Consider the following 9223-nt stretch of genomic DNA (forward strand, 5'->3'; position numbering starts at 1 on the left):
ACTCTTATGTTTTATCAAATAAACATTTGCGAGTTTAAGTCTGTTTCTGTGAACTCCTGTTGCATTGTTATTGGATTGCGTTGTAAACCACAGCAGCATGTAAGATCAGCACTTGGACCTACAAATTTGAAATTCTAATGAATTTTTATTTCTCACATCAGTCAATGCCACAGGAGTGGGACCATCAACACTACATCATCACAAACAAGACACCAATAAATAGAAACAACAAGGTAAGAAAATACTGAGCCCCAAAAAACGTTTAATAATGTTTAACTTGAGATGGTAGCTAAGGAGCCATTTCTTCATGTGGACTCCAGAGCACATGTCTGTAACGAGGCCTGCAAATGCTCCCTGCTTAGCACACGCCTGTACGATCTCTTTAAGAAGGAGGCACAGCGCCCACGAAATGGAGCCCTGTGACCGGCGAGAGACAGATGAAGCGCCCCATTACCGTACCTTCAGCACAGAGGAGAGATAGGCATCCTGCTTGTGTCTGCAGATCTTGTTGAGGGCCAGGAAAGCCAGGACCCGGACCGTCTCCTCGCCAGTGCTCCACTGCTTGATCAGTTGCTGCAGGCGAATGAGCACAGCATGAAGACCCAAAGCAGGGCTCTAAACTAAAGGGCGGCTGGGAAGGGGTCTCAGTGTGCCGCAGAGACTGTGCTCTGCGGTTCGCCCAGAGGCTCCGATTTACAAAGGTTTACTAATGGATAAAACCCAGTGTGAGTAAATTTACCCCCCCTTTTGAATGTTTTCAACTGTATTAAAAAATGATGAAAACCTGTAAGTATACCTTTTTTATACCACTGACTCATTTAATAAACTGCAAGGTTAAAAGTTAACCTAGCCATCTTTACTCACTGATAAAGCCCTTCGTAATCAAGAAACATAAGGGCCTAGGCACAACTCTGTAAGGCTGGAAAACATACATTTAAATACTAGAAGCACAGTGAAACCGAAAAATAATAAAAGGCTGACGCAATACAGCTGAACACTTTAATAGTAAAATGTCAGATAAATACTTAAATTATTTCTGGAAATGTCATACAGCCTATTGCTGTGGGATTTGAGTGCAGGATTAACGTATTATTTCCTTTCTAAAAATCAGTTGGTCCTATGATATGCTTTGCAAAAAAACACATTTCTCTCTCTTCTCATTTAGCGCTCAGTGTGACAACACAAACAGGACGGGAGCTGTCAGGATCAGCACGTTTTCCCCCCTCTCACCTTCAGGAAGTGCCTGCACTGCTTGGGAAGGCACAGGTAGTACGGGACCATCTGGTTGGCGTGCTTGAGAACGGCGCTGATGACGGAGGCTTCTGTTAAACAGGACAGGAGCTGCGAAAAGAAATGAAAAATCCAGGTGTGTTTCTCCCCGGCCTCTCGTTCCTGCGCTGTGTGGGTCACCCACTTTGACACAGTACAACAGCCGCCAGAGAGGAAGGCTAAGCAGACCGGTACGGACCTGAACGAGCCCTGCCAGGTACATCTTGACGTCCGTTTGGGCCTTCTGCCACCTGGGGCTGGAGGAGGGGAGCACCAGCCTGCAGAAGGAAGCGACATAGTCACATCAGGGCCTGCGGCCTCCTCATCTTGCATCACGGCTTGGCGACAGTCCTTCTTGCACGCAGGATTCCAGCCCCATGTGGCAATCCACGTGTTCTCATCAGGCACCCCACGATATAGAAAGAGGGTCTTTCTGAACACCTCCAGCGACTGTCTGGAAAACCGTATTCCGAATAAGCAATATGTCCCTACGGACTCCTTATTCGGAATGCCACTCTCACGAGACCTTTCAGCCTTTCGTCTCTTTCTGCCATACATCTGTTAAACAAATAGATCAGTAAATGGGGAGAGGAAAATCTAAGTCCTTTTCTTCTTCAGTGAAGATTTAAATTCAGATGCAATGACACGCCTAAAGCCCTGGTGTCCATGGCCGGAAAAGCTCTCCGAGGGAGAAGAGTGAACTCCTCACAGTCAAAGAAACAATCCCCCTCTTGAGCCACTACTGCTCTATGCTTATGTGAACAGGGAGATTCTCAACACCCAATTCAAGCAGGCGGATAACAAATATTTTAGAAATTTGGGACAGTCTCCGTAATTCATAACTTTGTTTGTTTAGACCAGTAACCTACTTTTGCAGCCGTCCTCGTTTCTTCACTGATCCCTTTAAATCGAATTAATAAAATGCTAATTAAGTTGACGAGGTGGGTGGATCTGTGCCTGCTTCTTCAAAAGCCCTGGAAAAGGTCTGCGTTTCCCCACATTCCTGCAACCCCATATCCAGAGCAGCCAGTATTTCCAACTGAGGTGTTTCCATTGGCAGAACAGGCCTCTGCAAATTATTTGATTTCAACCTCAGACTCCCAAGTGGACAGCAGGGAGTCAGTAGGTAGTGAGCAGCATTGCAGGGGTCTTCTTCAGGGGTTCCCAGTCTTGGTTCTGGGGTCAACACCACCTACTGGTTTTCACTGCAGCTGCGCTCTTCATATTGAAATGAGCCTTTAACTGAACCAACAGGTTACTTGATTAGAACTTTTGCACATTTTCTTTTTTCCTACTCAAACCTCCTACATGTTTAGGAACTGAAAACAAAGAGTTCAAATTTTACCTATTAACAGGTTCAATTATACAAGTGCTCAAATGGAATAAAAGCCAGCAGCTTTCTGGGTTCCCAGGACCAGCAGTGAGAACCCCTGTCTTACTTCACAGTTTACCCTGACGCAGTGTAAAACAGGTGAATATCCCAGTTTAAGAAACAATGTTTTAGATTTCCACTCACAAATCCTACCACCATTACAGCATGTAGCCAGCAGGGAGCCGTTCACTCAAGCTGGCTAACACTGGGGTCAATTATAGATTCAATGTATGTAAATTAAGAGTATGCAGCGGCATACTCAACACATGAGCTTTCCAGTCCATGCCACTGGAGGTTATTTGAGGAAAAAAAAACATCCTTATTTCTTCACTTGATAATTGGCAGGATCGGTATAACAACTGAGGTGCTGACCGCACTCAAGTACGTTCGTATGTTCGTGTTGAGACAAGGAGGAACACTGTTCACACACAGGGTGGTGGGAGTCGGGAACAAGCTACACAGCTATGCTAACGAAGAGGACACCCCGGATGAAACCGGATATGATGAAAACCGGATGGGATTTGTGGATCAAGTAGCTACTAGCAGCCAAAGGAGCTGGATGTGTAATAGTTCTGGCAATGGATCGACCAAAAGGGCTGTATGCCGAGTAGCCTTGGTATACAGGAAGAAGGGGCATTATTCGGAGTTCTTACTTCATCTTATCTTTATTTGGCTTCAGCAGGAGCATCTTCTGGAGAGGCAGGAAGAGGTCCTTGATGCAGAATGACACAAGGGCGTTGAATACTGGAATGAAGGAAGACTTAAGTCAGCATCATTAAAGTTAAACTGGTGAAGAACAACTCCACCCATTTTCCACAGATTAAATCGATCTATAAGACCACACACTTTATGGTAACTAAGGGTGTGTCCGCACTAGAATTATAAAGATTTGGGTAGTAAAACTAAATATAAATCAAGGCAAAATGTGCGAGGTGACTATGGGTGTTCAGAAAAGAAACCAGTACTGAGAAACAACTGCATCGCACTTCGCTGTGAAGTTCTTCCATGTTACATTTAGATAGTGTGTGTGTCACACACTTTACTTCCATTTGCATTAGGCTACTGCCCTTAAACTATCCAATTTGCTGTTGCTGATGTAAGTAGCCGCCAAGGATATGCCCGTGCACGCTGAAGTTACCTTGGATAAAGGCACTCAAGAGATACTGTAACTCTCCAACTGTAATCACCGCAGTACGCTCAGGGTTTGTGCAGTGGGACTGAAACTCTTAGTCACACCCTCGCCAAAAGCAAACAACCCGCTAGCACAGCAGAAACACACTCCTTCAGCCACGCAGGCTTTAGGAAATCACACCTAGGATGCGAGACCTTCCTTGCGAGGCATCTTCATATTCGGCACTACGCCCCGCCATGTGGGCGCCCCCCCCCCCCCCCGTGGGCCGCACGGTGTAGGCTTACCTGAACCGTCCTCCACCTTGTACCGTCCGGGGTCCCCCCCCACTCCCTGGGTCGTCGCCACGGCAGCTTTGAAGGCCTGCGTGACCTCCCGGAACAGGCGCGGCGAGAGCTCCTTCTGTGTAGGGGCACAAGGGGGCGCAGGTGGTGAGCGTGCAAATAGCCACACGGGAGCCCAATCCACTCCCCATGACCCCCAGAGGGGCACAAAGCACCAGCCAGCCAGGGCTCTTGAATGGAGCACTAGCACTAGCCTAGCACACCGGTTAAGCAATCCCTATGAGCACCACACGGCTTTTTGCAAGCTTCCTTTCTTACAACTAAAGTTTCTTTGTACTGATCCAATCTGGAGCACGTCCAAGCTCAAGTGAACCTCTTCAGCGTTCCCATTTTGATTTCCCGACGCCACCCGAGCTGAATTCACCCCCCCCCCCCCTTCCTTTAACAATTCATAGCGGGAGCACAGCCGACAGAGGAATCATGGCAGCGGGATTCGAAACGCCTTCCCCGTTAAAGGACTTGGCTTGGGAGTGCCGGGGGGCCCTGGAGCCTGGAGTACGGTGGAGAACCCTGCAGCTGTGTCACCAGTGGGCTATGGCACTCACAGACGGTACACACACAGCTGGTTCGCACTGCAAGGTTTGAGCAGGTCAGAGCCCAGTCCCCACACACCAGCCTCCATAAATCTTACCGTGGTGTAACATGGTGAGAAGCAAAGCAATGTGTAAGAAAGCAAAGTGAAACAACCAGTCAAAGCCAGACATACTACATGGAAGGCAGCTGCGTCAGCATGCGTAGGCTGCAAAGGGACAAATAAAGGTTTACTCCTGCTGAGAAGAGAAGAAAAGACACCCAAAGAAGGCTGAAACAGCCAAAACATTGTTTACTTGTTCCTTTGCATACTACATGGAATACCACTGTGAATTTTGCAAAGGGCGAATTCCTTTTACCAAACAGAGCAATCATCTGCAATATAAAAACTCCCGCTGTACAAGGACAAAGCAATGAAGACAATGGTTGTTAACATGCAAAGAACACGTGTGTACGTGTGACCTCCACCGTCCCGGTAGCCTGGACGATCCAGATGGTGCGGGCATGAACACTCCGGGAAGCAAACAGCATTAAAAGAACAAATAACTGAACCGCAAGAACAAAAAGATGATTTAATACCTTAATGCCTGCCTTCCACTCCTCCACCATCTTCTCAGTCACTTTGATCACATCAGCTGATTTTTTGGATTTTCCAGCTGGCTTTACGTCCTCATCACCTTCATCGGAGCTGGCCTCCTGTCGGTGGAAAAGTTTAAAGTCTTCAAAGTGTCAGCAATCCTCATGCCTTCAGGCAGAGATAAAGAGTCACAGCACAACAGCAACCTGCAACAAATTATCGGGAACAAAGAACCACAATGTCGTGGCTCGGCTGTACACTTCTGGCTGCTAGACAAGACGGGCTCAGAGACCAGTGAAAAAAGTATTCTGCTCCTTTCAGGAGCCGTGAGTTCTCAGAACTGTAACAGCCTGGGGCAGGCTGGGTAAGGAGCACACTGATATCACAGCCAGCCTGTGTAGGCCTCTAACGTTAACTAATGTGTGTAAATAGCCAAAGAGGGGATTAACCATTAGTTAATTAACTGGGTAATTAGGAGAAGAATCAGCAGACACGTTCCCACATGGCTGAAATTAGTTGTGTTTGGTATATCAAGGGCTTCACAGGGGTGGGCGGGTTTTTGAAGAGCAGATATTTGTGCTCCAGATGAGAGGTTTCTACAGTCAAGACTCCTCTTCGATTTACTTCTCTGTGCGATTGTTGGTTTTCACTCGCTCGGGCCCTTTGAGCCGCTGCAATGAGGTCAGGGCCCGTCCCCCCCCACCCCTCCCCTCACTGGGGCGGCACCTCAAGGTGGGCGGGCAGCTTGTGGTATTTGCCGTCCTCCTCGTCCTCCGAGCTGTCCGAGCCGTCGAAGTTGAGCAGCTTCCGGTCATTGTCCTCCAGGAACTTGTAGAACTCGGGATCCTTGCTCTTCAGCCGGCTCAGCTGCTCCTTATGCTCCGAGGCTTTGCCTTTCTTCCCGACTCTCCTGGGGGCACAAGGAAAGACGCGGAGCCGTCACGGCACGGTAGGAAGAGAACCCCATCCGCTGCCTAGCCACCTCGGGGCACAAGTGCTCTTCCCCGTTTCCTCCTCTGCGCTTGGACCCCTATTGCGCTGCTGGTCTGTAAGCAGTCAAGAAACCGCGAAATTCTCGCCAGAAGCTGGAGGCACCGGGAATAAGGAACAAGCTAACTAGCTACGGTGTTGAAGCACCTCCGCTGAGCTCCTAGATGAGATCCACAGGTGAAATCGCCCCTAGCACCCACAAGCTCTGCACTTACTGCTAGGCTTTCTTAGTCTGAACATTCACTGTTTCACAGCAATTCTACTGGGACTTGACAGCTTTAAGAGAACTTAAAAGGGCTGCAAGTTACAAATGTGTAAGCTTCTTTAAAATTAAGATGCATTATTACAGGGGTCCCACCAAACTGGTCCCGTGTACCCACAACACGGGTTTTTGTTCCACCTGAGCACTCAAAATAACCGAACCCCTAAAAGACCAAACAAAGGGCTTAATTCAAACACTCGTTTTTCATTTCCGAAATTATGTAGGAGGTGCCAATTAACTACAGATTCTCATGGGTTAACATGAGATCTCGGGAGTAGTAGAAAAAATGGTTGCATCCAAGCTCAGCCGCAATGAAACCCAGCAGGAGTGTGGGTCTCCAGGGCCTGTCCTGGGAGCTCCTGCATTATTATACTTATTATAGCCTCTGCCACCAAGATGCACACGCACAGGACATGTACTAGGAGGTGTGACCGAACTCTAAGCCCACCTCTCCTGTGAGGCAGCTGTGGGATCTGCAGACCTCTTGCTCGGCCCCTCCTGCCCGGCGGCCGTCTCCTCCTCGGAGTCCTCATCGTCCTCCAAGTCGAATCCCGACTCCAGGAACTCGTCCACGCTCAGGTCCTCCAGTTTCCTGGAACACAGTTCCAACTACACTGCAGGCTCAGCCATTTCCAGCTTAGAGCGCCACCACAGCAACGGGTGCCGCCTATTTTGTGCTCGTTACCCATCACTTTAAAAACGGTGGTTACGACAAATATGACAATTTTTTTAAACGGGGTCTACGGTGATACTACACCCTGAACACCTGGTAAAACTAGACAGCTCGTCTTGGGGAGATGGGAGAAAACCAGAGCACCCAGAGAAAGACCATTCAAACACAGAGAAAACATCCAAACATCTAGCGCATGTGTCTTGTAGGAGAGAACTGTTTAGCTAACTGTTCAACTAGCTGAGAGAAAACATGAGAACAGAGAAATACAGTATGTTCAACTTCGGTGTACTGCGGAAACAAACTTTGTAGCCTCTTTGAGGCTTTCCTGGGTTATTTATTATTTAGATTTATTATATTTACGACAAGTCTTAGTGGGCTCCCTAGTCGACCTTAATAGCATAATAGATTAACTCATTACTATATTATTTAATTGGGAAAAGGCTTCTCTGCACGTGGTCTATTTTCGACTGGTTGGTGTCAGGCAATATAAGATCCATAAGAGACACTCCTTGGTACCGAAATGATGACCATGTATGAGAGGTCAATAGGAGAGTATTGCGCGCCATGCTTGGGAGATGTTTAGATTACCTTTCGATGGACTGCATCTCAATAACTTCGGGTGTTCTTTCATCTTTTATCTCTGTTTTTAATAACGAGGTTTTCGTTCCTCTTTCAAGAAACTGTTACTAAACTATAATTGTCATTTAACTACTTAATCTGGCTCAAGAAGAGAATATTGGATATCTTCACTAGTATGTTAAGCAATTTCGCTGCGTTTGAAAACTAACGCAGCACTCTTGAAAACTCGTGTTCACATAGAAAAGGACGCCTAGAAACTAGCGACATAATGATGTTTTGAACGACTAAACCTTTGAGAAGTTAACAACTGCAGAGGACAAACGTGTACCACCATCGACAACAGGCTTTAAAGATGAGGATTCTCCGACAGCCCAGCACAATTACTTTCATTCTTGAAATAGAGGCTTACAAAATATCAAACTCGTTTTAACTTAACTTGAAAAAGAGAGAAGACTTTTTTTGTTGTTTTAGTATGGCAGAAGAGCGCAACGCTTTTTATATTTACACATCTAACCACAACCGAGGGAAAGACACGCGTGGTTTCACGATGGACACGGGCTCGCTACCTCGACAGTAAAATATCCCCAATATCTGCTAAACCCGGATTAACGGGGCCATCTTCTCCACACCGACAGAGCAAAACGACACATGAGCAATTTCTTAAACGCATGACATTTGTTTTCGTGCTTCTCTCGTCTAACGTGTAAAACCATACCTTCTACCGGCCGCCGCCATGCTAGACACACAACGTGACTCCTGCCCCTTCCCACAATGCAGCCGACGTGTTAGTTTCATGTTTAACAATCGCACGTCCGGGAGCAAAGCGGGAGGGTGCAAAAACATTACTAGATGGATAAGATCACTTTATTGGCCATATACAATTTCTGGCATTAGGAATTCAACTTTTCGCAGACCCCAGCTTGCTTTCCATGAGACACAGACAGGGAGAGAGGTTTGGGCTCAGAGCACAGGGTCAGCCATCGTACAGTGCCCTGGAGCAGCTGGGGTTAAGGGCCTTGCTCAGGGGCCCAACGGAGTAGGATTCCTCTGCCAGCTGCGGGATACGAACCGGCAACCCTCCAGCCACAGGCGCAGATCCTGAGCCACAGTGCCACTGCTCCGCCCATTAGACTTGTATTTTATAACCACTGCCATTATAAAAAAAACTATTGACTGTGACAACAAGAACCATTATGAAATGAGAGTGGGAGTCACCCATTTACACAAAGGGTCTTTGAGAACCGTGCTATTGGAGCTGGTATACTGACTTCTTTCGGGGAAAAGTGCTGGATGAGAAAACTGGATTAATTACCTACTTATCTCCTTTTATTTGGGTTTTTATGTTCTTACATGTTATTGGAGTGGTTAAGTACAGGGAAATCAAATGTCAAATACAAACCACATCCAAAACAAAACATTATTAATACCAATACATCTACTAGTACTAGTGCTGCTACTTGTATTGTTTTTACCTTTCTTGTAAAGCGTTTTAAGAGG

The 9223-nt window shown here is 47.0% G+C and overlaps 1 protein-coding gene across 2 annotated transcripts in view; it reads right to left on the reverse strand.

The window, feature by feature from the left end:
• The window catches only part of noc2l (NOC2-like nucleolar associated transcriptional repressor), a 32881-nt gene extending 24391 nt beyond the window's left edge, over window positions 1-8490 (reverse strand). The window contains exons 1-9 of one of the 2 annotated variants that reach the window (XM_088937903.1): window positions 8442-8490; window positions 6956-7066; window positions 5949-6132; window positions 5225-5341; window positions 4058-4172; window positions 3295-3385; window positions 1469-1547; window positions 1231-1341; window positions 460-573 (exon numbers count right to left, since the gene is read on the reverse strand). In XM_088937903.1, coding sequence (XP_088794029.1) covers window positions 460-573; window positions 1231-1341; window positions 1469-1547; window positions 3295-3385; window positions 4058-4172; window positions 5225-5341; window positions 5949-6132; window positions 6956-7066; window positions 8442-8461 — 942 coding nt within the window. In that variant the 5' untranslated portion in view covers window positions 8462-8490. Of the gene's footprint in view, window positions 1-459; window positions 574-1230; window positions 1342-1468; window positions 1548-3294; window positions 3386-4057; window positions 4173-5224; window positions 5342-5948; window positions 6133-6922; window positions 7067-8441 lie in introns of both variants that reach the window. The other variant, XM_088937902.1, reaches the window with a different exon arrangement.
• Window positions 8491-9223: the final 733 nt, after the last annotated feature.

The sequence above is a fragment of the Atractosteus spatula genome, chromosome 20 (assembly GCF_055471065.1).
Source record: "Atractosteus spatula isolate fAtrSpa1 chromosome 20, fAtrSpa1.hap1, whole genome shotgun sequence".
Lineage (NCBI taxonomy): Eukaryota > Metazoa > Chordata > Actinopteri > Semionotiformes > Lepisosteidae > Atractosteus > Atractosteus spatula.